We start from the raw sequence: 26,862 nt of genomic DNA, 5'->3' as shown, positions 1-26,862 counted from the left end.
CTATTTAATTACCCTGTAATACAGAGCAAATCTTAGAATCAACCAGCTTGGAAGAGACCTCCAAGATCATCCAGGCCAACCTAGCACCCAGCCCTATCCAGTCAACCAGACCATGGCACTAAGTGCCTTATCCAGTCTTTGCTTGAACACCTCCAGGGACAGTGACTCCACCACATCCCTGGGCAGCCCATTCCAATGCCAATCACTCTCTCTACCAACAACTTCCTCCTAACGTCCAACCTAGACCTGCCCTGGCACAACTTGAGACTGTGTCCCCTTGTTCTTTTGCTGGTTGCCAGGGAGAAGAGTCCAACCCCACCTGGCTACAATGTCCCTTCAGGTAGTTGTAGACAGCAATGAGGTCTGCCCTGAGCCTCCTCTTCTGCAGGCTGCACACCCCCAGCTCCCTCAGCCTCTCCTCATAGGGTTTGTGTTCCAGGTCCCTCACCAGCTTCATTGCCCTTCTCTGGACACCTTCCAGCACCTCAACATCTCTCTTGTATTGAGGATCCCAGAACTGGACACAGCACTCAAGGTGTGGCCTGACCAGTGTTGAATACGAGGGCAGAATAACCTCCCTTGTCCTGCTGGCCACACTGCTCCTGAGCCAGGCCAGGATGCTATTGGCTCTCTTGGCCACCTGGGCACAAGACATTGTTTACTTTAAACTTGTTTCCTTTTACTTAGTTTCAAATCACTGAGATTTCCTCCCTACTAAGATGGAGAAGAAATCAGTGGGGGTCAATTTTGGAATTATTTCTGGATCTTGATGTTCAGGTTAGACTTCTTGGACAGTTAGGGAGCACTTAATTTTACCAATTATAGGACAGATAATTTACTGTCATTTTTCACTACTGAAAAAAACTTCAAGGCACTGTATGAAATTTCAAATTTATATTTTAGGGTTTTTTTTAATCAAGTACCACACTGGCTGGTAAGTAGAATAACTCTTACTCCCCATCATAGAATCAAGCAGGTTGGAGGAGACCTCCAAGCTCATCCAGTCCAACCTAGCACCCAGCCCCGTCCAATCAACTAGGTTTTCAGAAAGTTATAATATTCTATTGGAGGCTAAAATTGCCAAATGTACTTTAATATCCTTGGAAAAGAGAAAGGTTATTTTCTTGAAGAGTGAAGAAGATGAATTCAAGTTGAAATCAGATGAGTTCAGTGAATTTTTGAATTCATTAATTGGTCTGCAAATAAGTCACAGGCTCACAGGATGTTAGAGGTTGGAATGGACCCAAGATCATCAAGTCCAACCCCTCTGCCAGAGCAGGACAATCCTATCTAACAGTGATCACAGAGGAACACATCCAGACAGGCCTTGAAAGGCTCTAGAGAAGGAGACCCCACAACCTCTCTGGGCAGCCTGTGCCAGTCCTCTGGGACCCTTGAGAGTTGTTTTTTTCCATACTTGTGCATGCTGTTCTGAGAAGAGAAGCTAAAGAAGTCTGTGTATTCAAAGCATACTTGAATACAGTGAGTCTTTGACATAATTAGTTTGGGATCTGTCTTGTAAAGACTTTAGTGCATACCTTTAAAAAACCCTTTCTAACTGTTTATTGTAAAACCAGAGTTTTAAATATCTGTCATTAAATATGGCAGAGTCAATACTTTGTCAGCATTTTTCATGCCTTTAGGAAGTGAGTAATTATCTGCTTTTCATTTCCCTTTTTTTTTTTAGAGGAGAAAAACACTGGCAGGAAGTGAAATGCTTTAAGTTCAAAACACAGCTCTAGTTTTGAGTGGTGTTTGCAGCTGTTAGCCTTGCAGTACAAATGGCTTTTGTATTAAATGGTTTTCTCACTGCTAAACTCTGGGAAAACATTAGACTTGATCCCAGTAGTTAGCCTTCATGAAATCCAAGAATCTGTTTCCTTCAGTTATGCTGTCTCCTTAAGGTTTGGGTTCTTTGCACAAATAACCTGACACTGTCATTATCTCTAGGGAGATAAAATGAGCTGGGTTCTTGTGTCAGAGGTGTGCTGACTATTTAATATGGCTGAATCTGACACTATATGGAGAAGGAAGTAGTAACATCTGCTTTCTATATTAAATCATCACATGCTGATCAGAAATAGATGCTGCATAAAATGCCTTTTGTGTTGGTCACTCACAGTTGCAATCTCAGTTGTAGAGTTGCTCCAGTTTCATGTTGCTGCAGCCACACTCAGATTTGCCACCAAATACATCAAGTAGCAAAGGTATTTGAATATTCTTTGCCAGAGCTGATCACTGAAATGTGTCTCACTATGGACAGACTTCTGGCATGGTGGTCAAAGAAAATTACATATTTATGCAACAAGAAAGAAGTTTTAGAAGTGAATCTCTCCTTTGGTGCTAAAATGAACTTCTACTTTGCAGGCTGTGAATACTGATCAGTTAGTCTTACTAGTCCTGAAGGTAAAGTGAGCTCAGAACCATAGCGGTGACTGAATGGTACCTAGATGTAGGTAACACTTCATTAAGTACAGAGGGCAGCACCTCTTTATTCTTTTTTAACTTAAATATCCATGGATGACTTTGATATGACCCAAAAAGCTCAGTTAGCAGAGAAAACAGTTGAACCACTGGAATTCTCAAACTGCATTAACAGTCTGGGTACTTCTGGGGTTGTTTAGCCTGGAGAAGAGGAGGCTCAGGGATGACCTCATTGCTGTCTACAACTACCTGAGGGGACATTGTAGCCAGTAGGGGAGTGGCCTCTTCTCCCAGGCAACCAGCAATAGAAGAAGGGGACACAGTCTCAAGCTGTGCCAGGGGAGGTCTAGGCTGGATGTTAGGAGGAAGTTGTTGTCAGAGAGAGTGATTGGCATTGGAATGGGCTGCCCAGGGAGGTGGTGGAGTCACCATCCCTGGAGGTGTTGAAGCAAAGCCTGAATGAGGCACTCAGTGTCATGGTCTGGTTGATACAGGCTGGGTGCTAGGTTGGCCTGGATGAGCTTGGAGCTCTCTTCCAACCTGGTTGATTCTATGATTCTAGTTTTTCTTGCCTGTCCTGGGCCCCAAGCAGGCCATTAATTAAAGATGGTAATACCACGGTGCCAGGAGGTTGTAGTTTAAGCTGTAAAAGTATCAGTATATGTACAACTGGTTCTTGTGAGAAACTCTGGTCTGAAGGAATTTTATGTTACTGTTACCCACTTTTTAATGCAAAAGAAAGCTGGGTGGATTTCTTGTATTTAACTCCTCTGAAGTATTCCAGATCTGCTTTTTTTTTGGTCCTGGTACCAGAAAACTGTCTCATCCTGCTCACTTTTTACTGAAGTGATACAGGAATGTATCTGCTGTCTTTAACTTCTTATTTTAAACTAAATAGATCTTCTTGTTGTTGACTTCATTAACCTATTTAAAATGTATACTTTGAAGCAAACTCCAAATGTGGCTAGAAGGACATGTTGTAAAAGTCTAACTAATGTAAAGCTGGCATTAGGACATGTAAAAGTCTAACTAATGTAAAGCTGGCATTGTTGCTTTCCCCCCCAAGGTTTAATGCATGTGCACAATAAACTTGTGGACCCACTGTACAGTATGAAAGAAAACTGAAAGAAGAATTGAAGAGGAACTCCATGTGGGTCAGCAGCAACAGTTTTAGGTAGCAGATGAGTTCACTGCTATGCAATGTGCTGGAAACTGTTTAAAACAAGGAATCCTAGGTACTGTATTTTTTAAGAGGTCCAATATCCATTCACATTCCATCTGTTTGCTGTGTTGTGCATTTTGCTTTAACAGTTGGAGCTCTGTTGTTGGCTGGTACATAATAGAACAGAACACACCTCTGGGTGGGGGGGAGACTGCATGTTTTGGAGGGAGGTGGGGAACAGAGCAGTTACTCTAGCACAGCAATGCAATGCATCTATCTTGTGTTAGAGAAGATCATCTTTTATCTCATGGAATTTGCAATTTTTGGCTTGGTTAGTGTAACTACACTTCACATTTGTGTCTCTAGGCAGAATGGTTTTGGCCTTCATAGATAGTATGGACTTGTAATAGCTGTACAATTTCTAGTATGAAATGTTCTGTTTACATATATCTAATGTACACTGAGCTTTTTGCACTTGGTTGCCTTAAATTTAGCTTAAACCAGTTTTGGGGCACCTCAAGTCCTGCTGTGCAGTTCAGGCAAATAAAATAAACACAAAAGCAGTGCCTAAAAATGCACCAAATTCTTGAGAATTGTAATTTACTCCACGGATAAAATTATTAAACTTCTGCCATAGCACATTATCCTCTCCTCTAGATCAAATTGCTTTAGGAATTTTATATTATTTTGGTAATTATGCTTTATAGATAAGGAAGAATCTTTAAAGTGTTCCATTCTGGAAAGACCTGTTTCATTGTACCTTTGGTGTTACTATTAAATGCCTGAAAAAGAGGTTAATTTGCAGGAATGTTAACACATGGGTCATTTAAAGTCAATTTAAAGTCAGCTGTTCATCACTTTGCAGTAGTTCCCTCTCATGGTATCATGGCAAAGATTGAGCTGTTACAATGGTTGTTAAGGTGTGCAAGTTTAACACATGGGTCATTAAAAGTCAGCTGTTAATCACTTTGCAGTAGTTCCCTCTCATTGTATCATGGTAAAGATTGAGCTGTTACAAGGGTGGTTAAGGTGTGCAGGCTTAACACATGGGTCATTAAAAGTCAGCTGTTAATCACTTTGCAGTAGTTCCCTTTCATTGTATCATGGCAAAGACTGAGCTGTTACAAGAGATGCTGTTTCCTTTTTTGAAGATAAGTAAAAGTTGAGTATTAATCTACACTTTCAAAACTGTTTTGCTTCTAACAGCAATCGACATGAATAAATACTTCAGGGTTTCATGGAGTGGTCAGGATTTTTGTACCTTCCTCCACCAAAGGAAGAACTTCAGAGTTTATTGATTTAGACTTTTTTGGCTGGGAGGAAAGGTTGGGGGGAACATGCCCTTCTGTAAAATACTTTCTGGGAGAAAGTGCAACAAAGCACAAAACTTGAACAATTTCACTTCTCACCTAGATGATAGGCAGGTAGCCTTTATTAAAACCCACATTACCTTCCCAGAGCTGTGTAAGATTCCTTCTTCAGTAGGAGTATTAGCAGCTTCTGTACCTTTATTAAAAGACAGGAGATAGCTTGTTTACATCCAGGTATTTGGGTTCTCAGTATAGCTGAAACAGCTTGAAAAAACCCAAACCTAAAACAAAAAACAACCCCCATGTACACAAAAAAAAGCCCAACCCAAAACCAACCAACCACCACAAACCCAAACACCAAACCAACAACAAAAAAATAGCTCAGTCCAATGAACTACTAAAGTACAGAATTTCCCTTCCTCCTTTCAGCTAGAGACTGAGTAATACAAGCTGAAAAAGACCTCTGAAGATGTCCAGTTCAGTTCATCCCTCTGAGGACTTTCCCAATCCATCCTTGTACTGAGGTTGAAGTAAGAGAACTGCCTTACCATTAATCTATCTCACAGTGTAGTTACAAGCAGCCTTGTCTGGTGATCAGGTACTTCAGGAGGTATTTCTAGATATTTTTGCTCTAAAAATGTATTCAGTAACAAAAAATTAAGATCTGTGAAGACCTAATTTAGTCTCTAAAGAGCTAGAAAATAAAAGCAACTTAAAATCACAGTACATAGCATGGTCAGTAGCTTGTGTTTCACTGCCTTGCTTATACTTCCAAAAGCCACAGCTTGCGTTAATCACACCACAGCTTTCATTTGAGAATGCCCTGACAAATGAATGATATAAATAAAACTTCAACAAGTACACCAAGATATGTTCTAACTAAACCTTCACACCAAAGGAATCCCTTCCAATGTGAACTACTCTTATTAGTGGAGCAGTTATGTTGAATGGCTTCAGTTGGAAAGGACCTTAGAGATCATCTACTCCAACCTCCCCACCTTGGGCAGGGACACCTCTCAACTAGACTCAGCTGCTCAAGGCTTCATCCAACCTGGCCTTGGGCACCTCCAGGGAGGAGGCAGCCACAACCTCCATGGGCATCCTATTCCAGAGTCTCAGCACCCTTGTAGCAAAGAAATTCTTTCTAAGATCCAATCTAACCCTGCTCTTCCTCAGCTTCAAACCATTCCCTCTTGTCCTGGAGGAACTTCAACCTTCATGAAGGGCGACAAAGCTGGTGAGAGGCCTAGAACACAGCCTTATGAGACAGGGCTGAGGGACCTGGGCTTGTTTAGCCTGGAGAAGAGGAGGCTCAGGGGGGACCTCATTGCTGTCTACAACTACCTGAAGGGAGGCTGCAGCCAGGTGGGGTTGGGCTCTTCTGCCAGGCAACCAGCAACAGAACAAGGGGACACAGTCTCAAGTTGTGCCAGGAGAGGTATAAGCTGGATGTTAGGAGGAAGTTGTTGCCAGAGAGAGTGATTGGCATTGGAATGAGCTGCCCAGGGAGGTGGTGGAGTCACCATGCCTGGAGGTGTTCAAAAAAAGCCTGGATGAGGCACTTAGTGCCATGGTCTAGTTGACTGGACAAGGCTGGGTGCTAGGTTGGACTGGATGATCTTGGAGGTCTCTTCCAACCTGCTTGATTCTACAATTTGGGTATTGGAAGGTAGCTCTAAGACTTCCCCAAAGTTTTCTATTCTCTATGCATAACAACCCCAGCTCCCTCAACCTATCCTCAAAGCAGAGGTGCTCCAGCCTTTGGATCATCATCATGGTCCTCCTCTTGGACTCACTCCAACAGCTTTGTGTCCTTACACTGGAGACACCACAACTGGACTCAGTATTTGAAGTGGAGTCTCCCAAGAGCAGGTTTCATACATTAAAACTTAAAGCTCATAGCTAAACTGTACTAATGGCAAACTGATAACACTTTAACAAGTTGAAAAAAACAAAGTGTGGAACACTAAAAAAAATGATTAGTTTTTGCTGATGTAAGTTTCCAGCCTCATGATTTCCTGACACCAGTAAACAGTTTGATATTTGTGTGGCAACACTTCAAGGTTGGTTTTTTTTCTAATCAAAAATGAAAAGAAAAGGTCAATTCAATTACTTTTAGAAACTTTTTGCCACACTGATCCTGTGTAAAAATAGAAGTGTTGTGTTTAAATGTTAGAAGTATGAAAAGAATGAAATACACCATAAAAACTTTCAGATTCAGGGCAAGTAAATTAAATAACTTTTAATCTTGTAATCACTCTTAAGTATCTGTACAGTTTCCATTTATGTTCCCACATTTACTTTCCATCCTTTAAAGTCAACATCTTCCCTCTCACAGTGACAAATCAAATATTAGCTTACTGTGCCAGTGCCTACAAGAAGCTGAGAGAATCATCAGCTGCCTGTCACTCATCTCTGTTTGTCAGTTTGTCTCTTCAAAACACGTATGAAGGCATCTTTGGGTACTTCTACATTGCCAATTTTTCTCATCAACTTCTTCCCTTCTGCCTGCCTTCTCAAAAGCTTCATTCTTCTTGTGATGTCTCCACCATACTGTGAAAAGGAAATATTCTGGTAAGTTTAAATGCAACTACAACTAAACTCAAGGGCATAAAAAGTAGTCGGGGAAGGGATTGAGTCCAACCCCCTTACCACTGCAGGATCACCTAGGGCAAGTCACAGGAATACATCCAAGTGGGTTTTGAAAGTCTCCAGAGAAAGAGACTCTACAGCCTCTCTGGGCAGCCTGCTCCAGTGCTCCAGCACCTGTCCCATAAGGAATTTTCTCCTCCTTGGTTCTGGCTTGTACCTATGTTCCTTGTCCTGCCACGGGGCACCACCAAAAGCAGTTTGGCACCTTCACCCTGACACTCACCCCTCAGATCTTTATAGGTGTTGACAAGATCCCCTCTCAGTCTGCAGACTAAACAGCCCCATGGCTCTCAGTCTCTCTTCACAGGAGAGATGTTCAAGTGCCCCAGTCACCCTCACTGCTCTCTGTTGGATTCTTTCCAACAGATCACTCTCTTCAATGGGAGAGCCCAAAACTCAATACAGTATTTCAGGTGTGGTCTTACCAGGGCAGAGCAGAGGAGAAGGAGAACCTCGTTAGACCTGATAGTGTATTAGTGAAAAATCCAACTAAAAGTCTAATCACAAATCTCTAAATAAGCACTTTTAAAGTTTCTTAAGTCACTTGAAAACCTGGAAAAGGTTAGGAAACATGAGTTTAAGTCTCTGTGTACACACACAGAGTAACTCTGTAACTACTAGAATACATTGAGGAGACAGCAATGAACGCAGGACACTGCTGAGTTCCTTCTAGTTGTGCTACTTTGATAAAAGCCATTACCCTTTCTGATCCACTCTTACTACAAGATGCAACCAAGCTGCATGAGTTCAACTTTAAGATAAAGAGCTTAAAACTATCTGTTAATATTCCACTGACACTGAGGAGCAGAATCATACAATCATGGAATCAACCAGGTTGAGAGAGACCTCCAAGCTCATCCAGTCCAACCTAGCACCCAGCCCTGTCCAATCAACCAGACCATGGCACTAAATGACTCATCCAGGCTTTGCTTAACACCTCCAGGGACAGTGACTCCACCACCTCCCTGGGCAGCCTATTCCAATGCCAACGACTCTCCCTGTGAAGAACTTTCTCCTAACATCCAGACCATACTTCCCCTGGCACAAGTTGAGACTGTGTCCCCTTGTTCTATTGCTGGTTGCCTGGGAGAAGAGACCAACCCTACCTGCCTACAACCTCCCTTCAGGTAGCTGTAGACAGCAGAAGATGTCTTTGCTAGGTTTGTAGCAAGAGATAAGCCTGTCACATCAGCAGGAATTTTAGGCTTATATATATCCAAAACCACCAAAACACCAAAAAATTAATACCTACACATTTTGCCACAACGTTTTTTCTGTAAGCTTTCAGCCTGAAAAATAAAATGACACAGATATGTTAACATGTGTAGGACATCTGCAACTGAAGCTAAATACTGACTTGTCAAAATGCTAAGGGATGTTTTTCTGCCAGTTTTGTAATATGCATTGATTCATAGCATGGCTTAGAAGGGAACTCAGAGATCATCTACTCCCATCTCCATTGGCTTTCCTGGCCACCTCGCCACACTGCTGCCTCATCTTCAGCTACTACCTACCAGCACTCTCAGGTCCCTCTCTGCCTGGCTGCTCTCCAGACACTCTGGCCCCAGCCTGTAGCGCTGTTTGGGGTTGTTGTGGCCAAAGTGTAGGACCCTGCAATTGACCTTGTTCAGTCTCATCCCATTGGCCTCTGTCCACCCATCCAGCCTGGCCAGGTCCCTCTGCAGGGCTCTCCTACCCTCCAACAGCTCCACACCTGCTCCTAGCTTGGTGTCATCTGCAAACTTACTGATGCTGGACTCAATCCCCTCATCCGGATCATCAACAAAGATGATCCAGCCTTGATCCCTGGGGCACAGCACTAGTGACAGCTGCCAACTGGATGTGGCACCATTCACCACCACTCTCTGGGCCTGGCCTTTCAGCCTGTTGACCCATTTCAGAGTGAATTTGTCCAAGCCATGAGCTGCCAGCTTTGCCAGGAGCTTGTGGTGGCTTGTGTGATGATGCCTTAGATCAGTGCTCACACAGTTAATGATTTAACTAGGTTCCTACACTGTGCTCTCTATCCCTTTGCCCATGTCAAAGGCTTTGCTGAAGTCTACACACAAAGTCTTAGAGCACCTCTGCTTGGATCCCTACTTTTCACTTGTACCAAAGTGTAAATCCAACTTTAACAGCAAAAATGTGACCTAAGAGACACAAGAGCAAGGAAACAGTTTGCTCTGCAAGAAGTGACTGCTGCTGAGAAACAGTTGTGTGTGCAGCTTGCAACACACTTCCTTTGGAACAGGACAGTCCAGCTCTTGTTTTTTGCTGACTCCCCCAGAGATTAAAGTACTCCACAAGTGGCTCATTGTTTTTCAGTAGCATGAAACCTTTTCTACTGCCAGAGAGGAAGCAGACACAGGAGTCTCCCAAGCTGCACTCTACTCACTAAGAGCAATGCTGACCACAATTAATTGTATATGAAAATCTACCTTCTAAATGAGATTTGTACAAAGACATTACACATAGACACAGCTCACATATTTCTGCCTCCTTTGGTGGTTGTTGTTTTACTTTTCCAACTACCTGGAGGTGGTTTGGGGTTTTGCTGTCAAGTATTTGTGGGTGGGATTAGGGTTTTCCATCAAGTATTTGTGGGTGGGTTTGGAGTTCTTCCATCAAGCATTTGGGGGTGCTTTGGGGTTCTTCCATCAAGCACTTGGGGGCGGTTTGGGGGTTTTCTATCCAGTATTTGTGGGTGGTTTGGGATTCTTCCATCAAGTACTTGTGTGTGGTTTGGGTTTTTTCTATCCAGTATTTGTTGGAGGTTTGGGGTTCTTCCATCAAGTACTTGTGTGTGGTTTGGGGCTTTTCTATCCAGTATTTGTTGGAGGTTTGGGGTTCTTCCATCAAGTACTTGTGTGTGGTTTGGGGTTTTTCCATCAAGCATTTGGGGGTGGCTTGAGGGTTTTACAGCAAGCATTTTTAGGTGGTTTGGGGGTTCTTCCATCAAGTACTTGTGTGTGGTTTGGGGTTTTTCTATCCAGTATTTGTTGGAGGTTTGGGGTTCTTCCATCAAGTACTTGTGTGTGGTTTGGGGCTTTTCTATCCAGTATTTGTTGGAGGTTTGGGGTTCTTCCATCAAGTACTTGTGTGTGGTTTGGGGTTTTTCCATCAAGCATTTGGGGGTGGCTTGAGGGTTTTACAGCAAGCATTTTTAGGTGGTTTGGGGGTTCTTCCATCAAGTACTTGTGTGTGGTTTGGGGTTTTTCCATCAAGCATTTGGGGGTGGCTTGGAGGTTTTACATCAAGCATTTATGGGTGGTTTGGGGGTTCTCAATCAAGTACTTGTGGGTGGTTTGGGGCTCTTCCATCAAATATTTGGGGTTAGTTTGGGGTTTTTCCATCAAGCATTTGTGGATGGTTTGGAGTTCTTCCATCGAGTATTTGGGGGTGGTTTGTTTTTTTTCTATTCATTATTTGTGGATGGTTTGGAGGTTCTTTCATCAAGTACTTGTGTGTGGTTTGGGGGCTATCCATCCTTTGGGGGTGGTTTGGGGGATTGTCCATCTAGTACTTGTGGGTGGTTTGGGGCTCTTCCATCAAATATTTGGGAATGGTTTGGGTTTTTTTTATTCAGTATTTGTGGATGGTTTGGGGGTTCTTTCATCAAGTACTTGTGTGTGGTTTGGGGGCTATCCATCCTTTGGGGGTGGTTTAGGGGTTGTCCATCTAGTACTTGTGGGTGATTTGAGGTTCTTCCATCAAGCATTTGTGGGTGGTTTGGGGGTTCTTTCATCAAATACTTGTGTGTGGTTTGTTTTTTTTCTATCCAGTATTTGTGGATGGGTTGGGGGTTTCTTCATCATGTATTTGAGGGTGGTTTGGGGGCTATCTATCCAGCATTCTGGGGTGGTTTGGGGTTCTTCCATCAAATATTTGGGAGTGGTTTGGGCTTTTTCCATCAAGCATTTGTGGATGGTTTAGGGGTTCTTTCATCAAGTATTCAGGGTGGTTTGGGGGCTATCTTTCCAGCATTTGGGGGTGGCTTGGGGGTTCTTCCATCAAGTATTTATGGGTAGTTTTGGGGTTCTTCCATCAAGTACTTATGGGTAGCTTGGGGTTTTTCTATCCAGTACTTAGGGGTGGCTGTTTTTTTTTAATCAAGTATTTGTGGGAGGGTTTGGTTTTGGTCTTAGTAGCATATACAAGAAAAACATGACTTTACAGTAAAATCAAAGCACTAATGTCTAGAACTATTTAGGCAAGACACTGAAAGGTCGTATGTTAAATAGCTTCAAATTAAAAGGAGGGAAGGAAGAGAAGGGCTTCACTCACGTTTCTCTTGCAATGATTTTCTTGCCAATAGCAGCCTGGATGGCTATTTCAAACAGCTGTCTAGGTATGGCATCTTTCAAACGTTCACACAGCAATTTCCCAGTGGCATAGGCCTTGTCACTGAAAAATAAAGCCAGCAGTGTTTTCAGAAAGAGCAATCCAACCCCAAAAGTACATCCACAGACCACACAGTTTGATAAAAGGACTTCAGTAGAGGTTTTCTTAACTCAAAAGATAAGCAGATTGCATCTAATGAGTCTTGCATCTGGGAAAGGACAACCCCATGGACCTGGGGGAAGTATAGGCTGGATGTTAGGAGGAAGTTGTTGTCAGAGAGAGTGATTGGCATTGGAATGGGCTGCCCAGGGAGGTGGTGGAGTTGCCGTCCCTGGAGGTGTTCAAGCAAAGCCTGGATGAGGCACTTAGTGCCATGGTCTGGTTGACTGGCCAGTGCAGGGTGCTAGGTTAGACTGGATGATCCTAGAGGTCTCTTCCAACCTGGTTGATTCTATGATTCTGTGAGCAGTTATGTTGGGGCTGTTTACAACTACCTGAAGTGACATTGTGGAGAAGCTGCTGCTGGTCTCTTCTCACAGGCAGCTGGAGACAGAACAAGGGAGAATGGCCTCAAGCTGAGGCTGGGGAAGTTTAGATTGGACATTAAGAAAAAGTTTTTCATGGAGAGAGTGGTTAAAGACTGGAAAAAGCTGCCCAGGGAGGTGGTGGAGTCACCAACCCTGGATGTGTTTAAGGGTGGTTTGGATGTGGTGCTTAGAGATACAGTTTGAGGTGAACCTTATAGAGTAGTGTTCTAGATTGGACTTGGTGATCCTGAGAGGCTTTTCCAACCTGGATGTTTCTGTGATTCTGTGATCTGCTAGAGAGCAGTGGAGGGAAAAAGGACTTGGTGGACAGATGGATGACCATGAGGCAGCACTGTGCCCTTGTGGCCAAGAAGGTTAATGACATCCTGGGATGTATTAGAAGGGCTGCGGTGAGTAGGTCCAGAGAGTTCTCCTCCCCCTCTACTCTGCCCCGATGAGGCCATTTCTGGAGTACTGTATCTAGTTCTAGGCCACTCAGTTCAAGAAGGACCTCAGAGAACTGCTTGAGAGAGTCCAGTGCAGAGCCACAAAGATGCTGAAGGCAGTGGAACATCTCCCTGCTGAGGAAAAGCTGAGGGAACTTTGTTGTTTGATCTCAAGAGTCCTGCAAAGAGATGCTGAAGTCACAGGAAGAAGCCTTATAGACTTTGTCAGGAGAAAGCAAAGGGAGAGAAGGTGGAAACATGAAGACATTCTCACCACCCACCCAGAAATCCCTGAGAAACCAAGGGAAACTGAATCTTTCTATCAAGAATTACAGGCAGTAAATACTTCCTCCTGGTTGTCTGGCTGAAGACAGCAACAAACTTCTACAGGACAGTTATTTGGAGCATAAGATCAATTGACCTTTTCCTTCAGTTTTTCAATAGTCAATATGAAGTGCCATAAACTTTATCTGGCATCTCCTAGACAGGTCTCTGTTAATATTTCTCCTGCTCCTTAAAACATCAGCATTTTGCATTTCCTTCTCCTCCCTGTCCTACATTACCCCAAAAATATACCTAGGACTTAGATACCTCTTTCAGATTTGCTCCAGAAGTGGTAGTGTGAAAGCCTCAATGCTCTTTTCAATCTGTATCTGTCATATATTAGTGATACAGATGTAAGTTTGCTTTGTCTATGTGAGAGTCTAAATCCTCTCTCCCTTGCTCATCAACAAAGATAAAGATTGCCTTTGTTAACCTCCTGGGCTCAGAGGAGGCACTTGGCCAAAAACTCGGGGATGCAAACCAACAGACAGTGCCTTTGAGGAAATTCCTGGACCTCAGCCTGGCTGGAATGCCCAGGATGTGTACATCTTATGTCAGCTACCCTGAAGAGAAAAGGCTTATGTGTATGTGGGGTATGTACAAGTAGGTAAGCAGCACAGGGACAGGGAGGAGGCCCCTGTGAATGCATGGATACACAGGAAGATTCCCTGGGGAGCTGCACCTGGACACCCATCTAAAAAACTGCATGAGGAATGGCTGCCAAAGTGTGCACCTCCAGGTGTGCACCTCCACCAGAGCACCACCAGAGCTGCACATCCACTAGAGGAACTCCTGATGAACTCCACAGAAGAACATCTCTGGGCCACGCACACATCTCTCTCTCTCCCAGCATCTGCAGCTGCAGTAATATAAGCCCTGCTCTTTTCCTTCCCTCCTGCTTCTCTTTTTCTCTGTTGTTCTCAATCTCTCTCTCCCTCTGTTTTGTCCAACTTTATCCTTTAATTAACAGTTTTGTGGTGCTGTGTGGTCTCGTTTGCACCTTCATTTCACAACACAGAAATCTATAAGAACAGATCACAGTATCATCAGGGTTGGAAGAGACCTCACAGATCATCAAGTCCAACTCTTCACCACAGAGCTCAAGGCTAGACCACGGCAGATCTTGCTCCTCTGAACAGAGCTATTCTTAATCTCTGTTCTCTGGACCTTGGCAGTCTATTAATAGGATGTCTTATTTCTTTGGAATGAAGACTTTAGTCAACTTACTTGTGTATGATTGTTGCCAGTTCTTCAACAGGATTTCCATTTAAAAGGATATCCATTTTGATAAGGTCTGCTGCCTGGTATCCTGCATCTTCATAATCAAAACTAAACAAAGAGGAGTTTAAAAGTTAGGGAACGTTTTGTACAAATCCTGCCTTTTTTTGTTGTTGTTCCATAAAATGTTAAGGGTTTAGCAGTTTTTATTAGTAAAACAAACTTCCCATTAAAATCATAGAATGGTTTAGGTTGGAAGGGACCTCAAAGATCATTTAGTTCCAACCCCTCCACCATAGGCAGGGACACCTCCCACTAGAACAGGTCACTCAAGGCCTCATCCAACCTAGCCTTGAACACCTCCAGGGAGAGAGCAGCCACAACCTCCCTGGGCAACCTGTGCCAGTGTCTCACCACCCTCACTGCAAAGAACTCTTTCTTAACATCTAGTTTCAATCTCCTCTCTGCAACTTTAAACCCATTCCTCCTCCTCCTGTCGTTACAAGACCTTGTCAATAGTCCCTTCCCAGCCCTCCTGTAGGCCCCCTTCAGGTAGGGGAAGGCCACTCCAAAGACTCCTTGAAACTTTCTCTTATCCAGGCTGCAGAGCCCCAACTCTTATAACCTGAACTCATAGCAGAGCTGCTGCAGCCCTTTGTTCATCAAAATATTTTCTTCTCAAACCTTTTCTCGTTCCCCTTCCTCTGGGTCCAAGATGGAAGGGAGGGGAAGGGGGTACAAAGGAGGTAGTTACCTTGCATAGCCAGAAGACAGAGACTTGAGTGCATCATAAAAATCCACCACAATTTCATTCAGTGGAAAGAGGTATTTGAGCATGACCCTGTGCTCATCAATGTACAACATATCCTTCTGGACTGCTCTGCGATCCTAGACAAAGGAAAATGGTTTCAGTTCCCCCGGAGAGAAGTTTGCCACAAATAAATAGAAAGCAGATTAAAATAAACTCCTCTACTTCAAACCTCAAAGTAACCTTACTGGTATTTCCCTAAAGCCTCAGAACAAAGTTCAGCATTGTCATAAGTACTGGAAAAATTATTTAAGTCCATCCTCTAAAAGCTGAACTTTTGAAATCCTTAACAGCTTCTACTCCTTAAATGTTGAATTATCTGCCTATAAAAACTCACTGCAAGTAGATTTTCACATGCACAGGAGTATTACACAGTAGGACTCATCTCTTTTCCTGCCAGGAGGCTGCTAAGTTCATTCTAGAAATTCTACTTAATATATAGAATCATAGAATCAGGTAGGGTTGGAAGGGACCAGAAGGATCATCTAGTTCCAACCCCCCTGCCATGCCCAGGGACACCCTACCCTAGACCAGGCTGGCCAGAGCCCCATCCAGTCTGGCCTGAAACACATCCAAGAATGGGGTCTCAACCACCTCCCTGGGCAACCCATTCCAGGTTCTCACCACTCTCATGTTCAACAACTTCCTCTTCACATCCAGTCTGAATTTCTCCATTTCCAGCTTTGCTCCATTCCCCCCAGTGCTGTCACTACCTGAGAGCCTAAAAAGTTCCTCCCCAGCTTTTTTGTAAGCTCCCTTCAGATGCTGGAAGGTCACAAGAAGGTCACCTCAGAGCCTCCTCTTCTCCAGACTCAACAGCTGCAACTCTTTCAGTCTGTCCTCACAGCAGAGCTGCTGCAGCCCTCTCAGCATCCTCCTGGCCCTGCTCTGGACACACTCCAGCATCTCCACATCCCTCTTGTAATGTGGGCTCCAGAACTGGATGCAGTACTCCAGCTGAGGTCTTAGCAGAGCAGAGTAGAGGGGGAGAATCCCCTCCCTGGCCTTGCTGGCCACACTGCTGCTGCTGCAGCCCAGGCTCTGCTTGGCTTTCTGGGCTGCAAGTGCACACTGCTGGCTCCTGTGGAGCTTCTCATCCAGCACCACCACCAAGTGCCTCTCTTCAGGGCTGCTCTGCAGCCACTCACTGCCCAGCCTGGAGTTGTGCTTGGGATTGCCTCAACCCAGATGCAGGACCTTGCACTTGGTCTTGTTGAACCTCATGGGGTTGGCTTGTGCCCACCTCTGCAGCCTGTCCAGGTCCCTCTGGATGGATCCCTGCCCTCCAGCCTGGCTGCTGCACCACACAGCTTGGTGTTGTCAGCAAACTTGCTGAGAGTGCACTCAATGCCTCTGTCCATGGCACCCACAAAGATGTTGAACAAGACTGGTCCCAGGACTGATCCCTGAGGGACTCCACTTGTCCCTGGCCTCCACTTGTCCATGGAGCCATTGACAGCCACTCTTTGGGTGCAGCCACCAGCCTGTTCTTTATCCATCTTGTGGTCAATCCATCAAACCCATCTTCTACTACACCCTAGTGTCACACAGCTACTGTACTCTTCTGCACTACCTACCCTGAAATGTGAAAAGCTAAGAAAAATACTGTCAGGAGTTCTATGAAGAGAACATTTTTAGGTAGAAGCATGCCAAATGCACCTGGGGAAATGCAATCAGCCATCACCTGCAAACTACTCCAATGAAATACTCAAGGTATGAAGCCTCTACATAAAGAGTTGACAGAAATTGTGTTTTCATGAGTTAAACAATATTCTCAGAACTAGCTCTGAAGGATGCTTCACTAGGTGCTTTATTGTCACTAAGCTTGATCATTACACTGACAGGGTGGCTGACACCCTGTCAGGCTGTGCTGCCATGCAACAGGATCTAGACAGGCTGGAGAGCTGGGTCAGTGAATGATTTGGGGGTCTCTTCCAACCTGGTTGATTCTATGAAGGACTCATAAGTTCAATAAGGACAAGAGCAGAGCCTGCATCTGGGGAAGAGTAACAGCAGGCACCAGTACAGACTAGAGGTCATCCTGGTGGAAAGCAGCTCCATGGAGAAAGACCTTGGGAGTCTTGGTGGACAGCAAGTGCCCTGGTAGCCAAAAGAGCCAATGGTGTCCTGGGGTACATTAAGAAAACTGTGTCCTGCAGATCTAGGGAGGTTCTACTCCACCTTTACTCTGCCCTGATGAGACTACACCTGGAATATCGTGTCCATTTTTGAGCTGCCCAATTAAAAAGAAACAGGAATCTGCTGGAGAAAGTCCAACAGAGAGCCAGGAGGACGATCACAGGACTTGAACATCTCTTATGAAGAAAGACTGAGGGCCTTGGGGCTGCTTAGCCTCAAGAAGAAAAGGCTGAGAGGGGATCTTTTCAATGTCTGTATCTGAGGGGTAGGTGCCAGGCTCTTTTTGGTGGTGCCAGGCTAGAACAGAGGAGGTTCCATCTCAACATAAGGAGACACTTCTTTATGGTGAGGGTTTTGGAGCACTGGAACAGGCTGCCCAAAGAGGTTGTGGATTCTCCTCCTCTAGAGACTTGCCAAACCTGTGTTTCTGTGCAGCCTGCCCTAAGTGAACCTGCTTTGGTGGTGGGGTTGGACTCAATTACCTTTGGAGGTCCCTTTCAACCCCTGCCATTCTGTGAGTCTGTGATTAGCTTTCACTACCAGGTCTTTGTAGTTCAGAAGTAATCTCACACATAAAAAGTCTGAATACTCTTGAGAGAAAAAAAGTGTTTCAATAGTCACTATCACTGGAGGGCAAGCCTTATGAGGAGAGGCTGGCCTGGGGCTTTTTAGTCTGCAGAAGAGAAGACTGAGAGGGGACTTAATAAATACTTACAAACATCTGAGGGCTGAGGTCAGGAGCAGGGGGACAGGCTCTGCTCACTGCTCCCTGGGATAGGACGAGGAGCAATGGGTGTAAGTCACAGCAAAAGAGGTTCCAACTCAACACAAGGGGGAACTTCTTGACTGTAAGGGTCACAGAGCTGCCCAGAGAGGCTGCGGAGTCTCCTCCTCTGGAGACTTTCAAGGCCTGTTTGGATGTGCTCCTCTGTGATCTGTGCTAGATTGTGTGGTCCTGCTCTGGCAGGGGGGTTGGACTGGATGATCTCCTTGGGTCCCTTCCAACCCCTAACATCGTGTGAATACCCTGTGAACATACTATTTAAACAGTAATCTCTACTACCTTACTATTGAGTGCCTTTGCTTTAAGTATGATGTGTGGGGGGCTTAAAAATGCAAATGACAAAACTAAACCTGCATACCAACCTGACACAAGGCAATTATTTTCCCAATGTATTCATGAGGTGTTACAATAGTACCAAGAACAGTTGGCTCTAAATATTCAGATACTGAAGGTTTATCAGGAAACTGAGCAGGGTTGATAATTGTCATCTCTGCTTGACCATACTCCTGAAAACAAACAGATAAAATAGAGAGTGTAACTTTACAAATAAGTAGACTCAAGAGCAAAGGACAGGATGGATAAAATGCTTTTAGAAGTGCTTAGAAGTCCTTGGATATGCTTGTGAGTTACACAACCCAAATCTACACCAAGCTCAAGTTTAGAAGAGGTTTCACATGCAGAAGTCTTTGACCAGAGTATCTTCAAATCACAGAAAGATTACAGGAATTACTATCACTAGGAAAACAGGAATTTTCAGCATTTCACTCACTGAATTTTAAATAGGACTGATTAGAACTAGGACCACAAGCTAGGGTTATCCATAGAGATAAAAAGCCTTTCTGTCCATCTTTCTATCTCTCTTTCCTGTGAAGATCTTCCTCTTATTCCATCTTGATCCTATCAGGTATAAGGCACAGCTTCAACAAAAGACCTGCTCTAAGCATCCTGCAGTCTGGTGATGGGAACATTCTTCTCGGTGCCATGGACAGTGGCACTGAGTGCACACTCAGCAAGTCTGATGATGACACCAAGCTGTATGGTACAGCAGACAGGCTGGAGGGCAGGGATGCCATCCAGAGAGATCTGGACAGGACGGAGAGGTGGGCACAAGCCAACCTCAGGAGGTTCAACAAGACCAAGTGCTGAACAACTTCCACTTCACATCCAGTCTGAATCTACCCACCTCCAGCTTTGCTCCAAAGGGACCTTGCCAAGATGGATGGGTGGGCAGAGGCCAATGGGATGAGATTTAACAAGGTCAAGTGCAGGGTGCTACGCATTGGCCACAACAACTGCAAGCAGCACTAGAGGCTGGGGACACAGTGGCTGGAGAGCAGCCAGGAAGAAATGGACCTGAGGGTACTGGTAGATAGTAGCTGAACATGAGCCAGCAGAGTGCCCAGGTGGCCAGGAGAGCCAATGGCATCTTGGTCTGGATCAGGAGCAGTGTGGTCAGTAGGACAAGGGAGGTTATTCTGCCCCTGTACAAAGCACTGGTCAGGCCACATCTTGAGCATTGTCCAGTTTTGGGCTCCTCAATTCAAGAGAGATGTTGAGACACTGGAACATGTCCAGAGAAGGGCAATGAAGCTGGTGAGGGGCCTGGAGCACAGCCCTGTGAGGAGAGGCCGAGGGAGCTGGGGGTGTGCAGCCTGCAGAAGAGGAGGCTCAGGGCAGACCTCATTGCTGTCTGCAGCTCCCTGAAGGGAGGCTGTAGCCAGGTGGGGTTGGTCTCTTCTGCCTGGCAATCAGCAACAGAACAAGGGGACACAGTCTCAAGTTCTGCTGGGGGAGGTCTAGGCTGGATGATAGGAGGAAGCTGTTGTCAGAGAGAGTGATTGGCATTGGAATGGGCTGCCCAGGGAGGTGGTGGAGTTGCTCTAACTAGAGATGTTCAGGAAAAGCCTGGCTGGGGCACTTAGCGTGACGGTCTAGTTGACTGGCCAGGGCTGGGTGCTAGGTTGGACTGGATGATCTTGGAGGTCTCTTCCAACCTGGCTGATTCTATGAGTCTATGAATTACAGAAGACTTATGTTGCTATTTACAAACAACTGTAAATACATTTGCCATACCTTAATCAACTTTGCTGAGGAAAGAATAGCTTTGTATGGAACTGTAGGTGCAGTCAAAATGACAGACATGTTATACTCTTGCTCCAAACGCTGATTAAAAACTTCCATATGTAAAAGACCAAGGAAACCCAACCTGGGGAAAGAAAACATAATAGAGGTTTTTTTTCCTCCCTCTCCAGAATATTTACACTGCTAGCCTGGCAACTCTAGGCACAGTAAACTCTGTCCTACAGTTGTATAATATGAGCCTGAGAACAAAAACTATCCATCACAGTTCAGATACAGAAAGAAAACCAAATGCTTTTGATCCTTACCTGCCATTCATGTGAAACCAAGCTCCTCATTTTGAATTCAACCTTCAGCTGACTTACCCTTGCATTCTCCACTTATGAACCATTCCAAACACTAAAGCAGAATGAAAGGCTCACATTCCAAACACTAAAGCAGAATGAAAGGCTCACCTCCATCCAGCTCCTAAGGCAAGGCTACTGTCCCGATGAACAGTTACACTGGAGTCATTCAGTGTCAGCCTCTCCAAAGCATTTTTGAGGTTGTTGTATTCTGTTTGATCTACAGGATACATTCCTGTCAAAACACACCAGATAGAATTATATGACACAGAACTTTGTCTGCTGTGCACTTTGTTTTCAAACATGCCTCTTATAGTGAGTACATTAACAAAACCAGTCATAAATTTTCTGTTCTACCTTCACAAAATGAAGAATGATGTAAGGATTTTATTCCCTCCCCCTACAATCAGTTAAAACATAACAGAAGTCTCAGGTTACTTTAAAATAGCAATTAAAATCCAAATTATAATGGTATGGATACTGGTCTAACCCTTCACAGCTGCTGAAGATGCAGAATTGAGTATAGCCACTATTTTGCAGGGCTGCAGTGTAAATGTAGCTTAAACTTAATTAAGCAGACAAATTTCACTGAGATGTTCCTTTACAGATGATCTGGATGAGGGGATTGAGTACAGAATCAGGAATTTTGCAGATGACACCAAGCTAGGAGCAGGTGTGGATCTGTTGGACAGTAGAAGAGCCCTACAGAGAGACCCTGACAGGCTGGATGTGTGGGCAGAAGCCAATGGGATGAGATGGAACAAGGCCAAGTGTCAGGGTTCTACACTTTCGCCACAACATCAAGCAGCACTACAGGGCTGGGGATAGAGAGCAGCCAGGCAGAGAGGGACCTGGGAGTACAGGTAGATAGTAGCTGAAGATAAGCCAGCAGTGTGCCCAGGTGGCCAAGAGAGCCAGTGGCATCCTGGCCTGGATCAGAAACAATGTGGTCAGTAGGATAAGGGAGGTTATTCTACCCCTGCACTCAGCACTGATCAGGCCACATCTGGAGTGTGGAAGAGACCTCCAAGATCATCCAGTCCTACCTAGCACCCAGCCCTAGACAGTCAACTAGATCATGGCACTAAGTGCCTCATCCAGGCTTTTCCTGAACACCTCCAGGGACAGTGACTCCACCACCTCCCTGGGCAGCCCATTCCAATGCCAATCACTCTCTCTGCCAACAACTTCCTCCTAACATCCAGCCTAGACCTCCCCTGGCACAGCTTGAGGCTGTGTCCCCTTGTTCTGTTGCTGGTTGCCTGGCAGAAGAGACCAACCCCACCTGGCTACAGCCTCCCTTCAGGTAGTTGTAGACAGCAATGAGCTCTGCCCTGAGCCTCCTCTTCTGCAGGCTGCACACCCCCAGCTCCCTCAGCCTCTCCTCAAACAGCTCTCTTGCTACTGGAAGGAAGGAATTCCACTTGACATCAGTTTACTCCTCACCTGCAAAAACCATTGGCTTCGCTGACTTAAAGCCAGGCAAAGGCTCCACTGGCTGTTTATACAAAAACAGTGTGTCTCCTATTTGGGCTTCTGTCACTTCTTTCATTCCAGCAATCAGGTAGCCCACCTGTCCAGCATATCTAAATAAAATTGGCATTATATGGACATGCTTCTTGGCATCAGCAGTACTTTTACTGTTTTTCCCCACTTGGCTTAGCTCAGGCAACAATCCAAACTAAATCACCCCCTCTAAAAGCCCCAAAGCCAGATTTGTTTGTCCTCAGAGTCACACACTTTGTCTCAAAGGACAAACAATCTATCGAGTCAAAAGAGGTCTATTTGTGCTTAACACTGCATCTATACTTCTGGATTCTGAATTCTATGCTACTCCCACTTTGAAAGATGGAGCTTGAGAGAAGTTATCCGGGCCTGAAGGCAGAACTAGAATGGTTCTCAACTGCTAACACAGCAAGTAGCAGAAACAACAGAATACAAATGCCTTGTACCAGCACATGGTGCTGTTATGAGAGGGACCCATGGTAGACGAAGACCATGGTGTAGTGGCTTTGGCTGGGATGAAGCCAACTTTCTTCACAGCACCCCCACTACGGCGCTGCATTGTGCCTACAATGGTGCTGATAACAGAGCAATGTTTTAGCCATGGTTTATGCTCTTGCACAGCACAAATGCTTTCTCTGCTTCTCAGTCTGTCCCTTCAGCAAATAAGCTAGAGGCTGGAAGGTGACAAAGGGATGCTGCATGCCACATAGCATCATGCATGGCAATAAAGAGCAGTCTTTCCAAGGTGGCCTTGTGAGGAGTGATAATCAATTGATTCCCTTTGCATTACTTTCTTTCTTGCTTCTCCCTTCACTTATTAAACCTTTTCTTGACCCATGAGGAAGTCTTTCCTCACTTTTCCTCTTCCAGTTCTCTCCCCTATCCAACTGAAGTTGAGGGAGTGACAAACTGGCTGGCTGGATTCAACCCACACAGTAACTCAGTTTCACTGAGAATCTCTCAAGAAAGTCATTAACACACACTCGGATGAAAACTTGTTAAACTGCTCCACTAATTCTAAGTACCTGATTTTTCTTCCCACTGCTGCCATGAGGAGCCAGTTTCTGGTAGCTGTTGCCTTCATGGATTTTAAGTTTTCCACCCTCAAAATAAGCAGCAGCCATAACTAAGATGAAGCCCCATTCCCTTCCACTCTCAAACAAGGGAGTTCCTAGAAACAAATTGGATGGCTGAATAAGAACATCATGTGCTAAGCTTAAAAATCCCCTAGCTGTCCAGATCTTCCATGTACTATAGATAACAGAATAGCTTCCTCCCTCTAGCAGTGCCCAAAAAGCAGTACCCAAAAGCTCCTCATCAGTATAAAATTACAAACAATAACCATAGAATAAAACCCACCAGCAAAGAACAAAAAGTTCAGACATCTCCCAGCCTTTATCACTCAAAGCAAGTATCAAACAGAAATGGAGGATTTCACATCTTAACACCAACTTATGTTTTGTTCCACTGCAAGATTTTGTTTTACTTACAGCTTATGTGCTGGCTGCTCATCTGGAGTCAGAATTCCAACTTCATTAACTTCATATCTTTTCTTTGTGTGTGCAGACACAATTTTCTGCCCTTTCTGAATCTCCCCACCAAAGAGTGCAATGTTAGCTATGACACCTCGGTAATGGTCAAAGGTGGAGTCAAACACCAAAGCTTTCAATGGATCAGCAGTTTTACATTGGGGTCTGGCAGAAAACAGAAATACAAAAAAGAAAGCAAGGTAATCATAGAATCAAGCAGGTTGGAAGAGAACTCCAAGATCATCCAGTCCAACCTAGCACACAGCCCTATCCAGTCAACCAGACCATGGCACTAAGTGCCTCATCCAGGCTTTGCTTCAGCACCTCCACAGATGGTGACTCCACCACCTCCCTGGGCAGCCCATTCCAATGCCAATCACTCTCTCTGACAACAACTTCCTCCTAACATCCAGCCTAGACCTCCCCTGCCACAACTTGAGACTGTGTCCCCTTGTTCTATTGCTGGGTGCCTGGCAGAAGAGACCAACCCTACCTGGCTACAGCCTCCCTTCAGATAGCTGTAGACAGCAACGAGGTCACCCCTGAGCCTCCTCTTCTCCAGGCTGCACACCCCCAGCTCCCTCAGCCTCTCCTCATAGGGTTTGTGTTCCAGGCCCCTCACCAGCTTTGTCACCCTTCTCTGGACACATTCCAGTATCTCAACATCTCTCTTGAGTTGAGGCCCAGAACTGGACACAGTACTCAAGGTGTGGCCTGACCAGTGTTGAGTACAGGAGAAGAATAACCTCTCCCATCCTAGTAGCCACACTATTCCATGTCATTTCACATTGCATTTATTTTCTCTCTCACTTCTTCAGAAGGAAAGAAGTCTCCTCTGATGCTATTCATATTCATTTTTTTCAAAGGCATCTCAAATGTTTCTGATTTGCAAACTGAACCTGACTTAACCAGCTCCAGCACTGGATTTCTCTCACACCTCCTTATAAAGCATTAGCTTTAAAACACCTGAATATTGACAATGAATGTCTGAAGAACATATGAAGAGCAAAACCATTGTCAATAATGTATCCATGAAACTTGTGACTTCCTAATTAACCTCCCAAGGGCTCACAAACTGCATGCAGACTTACGGTGGAATCTTCTCAATGACCTTCTGAAGAACTTTTTCAACATTTGTTCCTTGTTTAGCAGAGATCTAAAACAAGTCCAACAACAATTTTATCAGACATTCAGTATCTATTAAACAGTGTCATATTTACTTAAGACAGTTTTGATGGCTACAGATAATACTACACCTAAAAGCACTCTGAAACACATATTTGAGTGTCTAGAGAAGGATGGTCAGAGGGCTGGAGCACCTCTCCATTGAGGACAGGCTGAGAGAGCTGGAGTTGTTTAGTTTCAAGGCAACTTTACTGAGGTCTTCCAGTATCTGAAATGGACCTACAAGAAAGATGGTGAGGGATTTTTTAAGGTGTCAGGTAGTGATAGGATTGGGAGGAGTGGATCCAAGCTAGGAGGAGAGATTTAGATTAGACATTAGGAAGAAGTTCTTCACCATGAGGGTGGTGAGACACTGGAAGAGGCTGCCCAGGGAGCTGGTGGAAGCCTCATCCTTGGAGGTTTCCAATGCCAGACTGGATGTGGCTCTGAGCAACCTGATCTAGTGCGAGGTGTCCCTGCCTGTGGTGTGGGGGATGGATCTAGATGATCCTTAAAGCCCCTTCCAATTCTATCATACTATGAATGTTGATTTGGTTATAAATCATTCCATCACCTTTTCTTTTTTCCTCTCCTGAATTGATGTTATGATAAAAATGAAAACAATTCAAGGACTCACAATGAAAAAGAACTGAAAACCTGGACAGCATTCATCAAGACCTACTAGAATTTCTAATTGAGAAGTACTTTTTCCACCCTTGTTTTCTGGGAGACAGTCTTTAATGACGTTCCATTATCAGTGATTTGCCACTGGCATGGGCTGCTCAGAGAGGTGGTGGAGTTGCCATCCCTGAAGGTGTTCAATCAAAGCCTGCATGAGGCACTTAGTGCCATGGTCTAGTTGACTGAATAGGGCTGAGTGTTAGGTTGGACTGGATGAGCTTGGAGGTCTCTCTCAACCTGGTTGATTCTATGATTTTACGATTCAAAAGTTAACAGGTGAAGAGCAAAAACATATTACACATCTAACAAAGCTGAAAATGGGCAATAAAGCTGGTGAGAGGCACTTAGTGCCATGGTCTAGTTCATTGGATAGGGCTGGGTGCTAGGTGGGACTGGATGAGCTTGAAGGTCTCTTCCAACCTGGTTGATTCTATGATTCAGCTATCACACAAGGCAGACAGATGACAAACTGATGGACTATATGTACATCTATTTCATTAGCTACAAAGTGAAGTTGAAACAATCAGCCATGCTAATAAATTTGGTAAGAGATCTTACCCTTATACATTCATCTGCAGGGATATCAAACAGCTTCTCCATTTGTTTTTCAACTCTTTCAGGGTCTGCATTCTTCAAGTCAATCTGAAAAACAATAAACTCCTAAATATACAATGTCCTTCATAGATTTCACCACTGTAGCTTCACAATATACAAGTCAAGGAACTTTTAGGTATTTATAAGTAAATATAGGATGATTTCAAGGAAAAGATATTTACTGACATTGATTTTAGAAAAAGTCTTCCTTTCTTAACTTCATGCTCACTAGGCCTGATCACCTGCTTGCCCTGTACATGCCATGTGATGGATGCCTTGGTGAGACCTCATCTTGAATACTGTGTTCAGTTTTGGGCTCCCCAGTTGAAGAGGGACAGGGATCTGCTGGAGAGGATGCAGCAAAGAGCTATGAGGATGATTAGGGGACTGAAGGACATGGTTTATGAGGAGAGGCTGAGGGACCTGGGGCTTTTAGTCTGGAGAAGACTGACAAGGGATTTAGTAAATGTTTCTAAACATCTGAAGGCAGCTTGCTGTCCCTGGAGGTCATAGGATCATAGGATGTTAGGGGTGGGAAGGGACCCAAGGAGATCATTAAGTCCAACCCCCCTGCCAGAGCAGGACAACACTATCTAACACTAATCACAGAGGAACACAGCCAGACAGGCCTTGAAAGGCTCCAGAGGAGACTCCACAACCTCTCTGGGCAGCCTGTGACAGTGCTCTGGGACCCTTAAAGTAAAGAAGTTCCCTCTTGTGTTGAGGCAGAACCTCTTTTGCTGCAACACACACTCATTGCTCCTTGTCCTGTCCCAGGGAGCAGTGAGCAGAGCCTGTCCCCCCATCCTGGGCAGCCTTCAGATACTTAT

At 44.7% G+C, this 26,862-nt stretch overlaps 2 protein-coding genes across 6 annotated transcripts in view; one reads left to right on the top strand and one right to left on the bottom strand.

Annotated features, from left to right (window-relative positions):
- Nucleotides 1-4,765, top strand: part of GNPDA2 (glucosamine-6-phosphate deaminase 2) — a 12,359-nt gene extending 7,594 nt beyond the window's left edge. The window contains exon 7 of the mRNA XM_064149207.1: nt 3,491-4,765. Coding sequence (XP_064005277.1) covers nt 3,491-3,549 — 59 coding nt within the window. The 3' untranslated portion in view covers nt 3,550-4,765. The remainder of the gene's footprint in view (nt 1-3,490) is intronic.
- A 258-nt stretch (nt 4,766-5,023) lies between these two features.
- GUF1 (GTP binding elongation factor GUF1) overlaps nt 5,024-26,862 on the bottom strand; it is a 28,785-nt gene continuing 6,946 nt past the window's right edge. For 2 of the 5 annotated variants that reach the window (XM_064149203.1, XM_064149206.1), the window contains 12 exons: nt 25,997-26,080; nt 24,685-24,749; nt 23,555-23,758; nt 22,005-22,144; nt 20,670-20,793; nt 20,209-20,341; nt 18,498-18,641; nt 15,159-15,292; nt 14,414-14,515; nt 11,833-11,952; nt 8,801-8,837; nt 7,124-7,449 (listed from right to left, as the gene is read on the bottom strand). In XM_064149203.1, coding sequence (XP_064005273.1) covers nt 7,306-7,449; nt 8,801-8,837; nt 11,833-11,952; nt 14,414-14,515; nt 15,159-15,292; nt 18,498-18,641; nt 20,209-20,341; nt 20,670-20,793; nt 22,005-22,144; nt 23,555-23,758; nt 24,685-24,749; nt 25,997-26,080 — 1,431 coding nt within the window. In that variant the 3' untranslated portion in view covers nt 7,124-7,305. The other 3 variants (XR_010303479.1, XM_064149205.1, XM_064149204.1) reach the window with 3 other exon arrangements.

This window comes from Pogoniulus pusillus, chromosome 9 (assembly GCF_015220805.1).
Source record: "Pogoniulus pusillus isolate bPogPus1 chromosome 9, bPogPus1.pri, whole genome shotgun sequence".
NCBI lineage: Eukaryota > Metazoa > Chordata > Aves > Piciformes > Lybiidae > Pogoniulus > Pogoniulus pusillus.
This window is presented reverse-complemented; position numbering and strand designations above follow the sequence as displayed.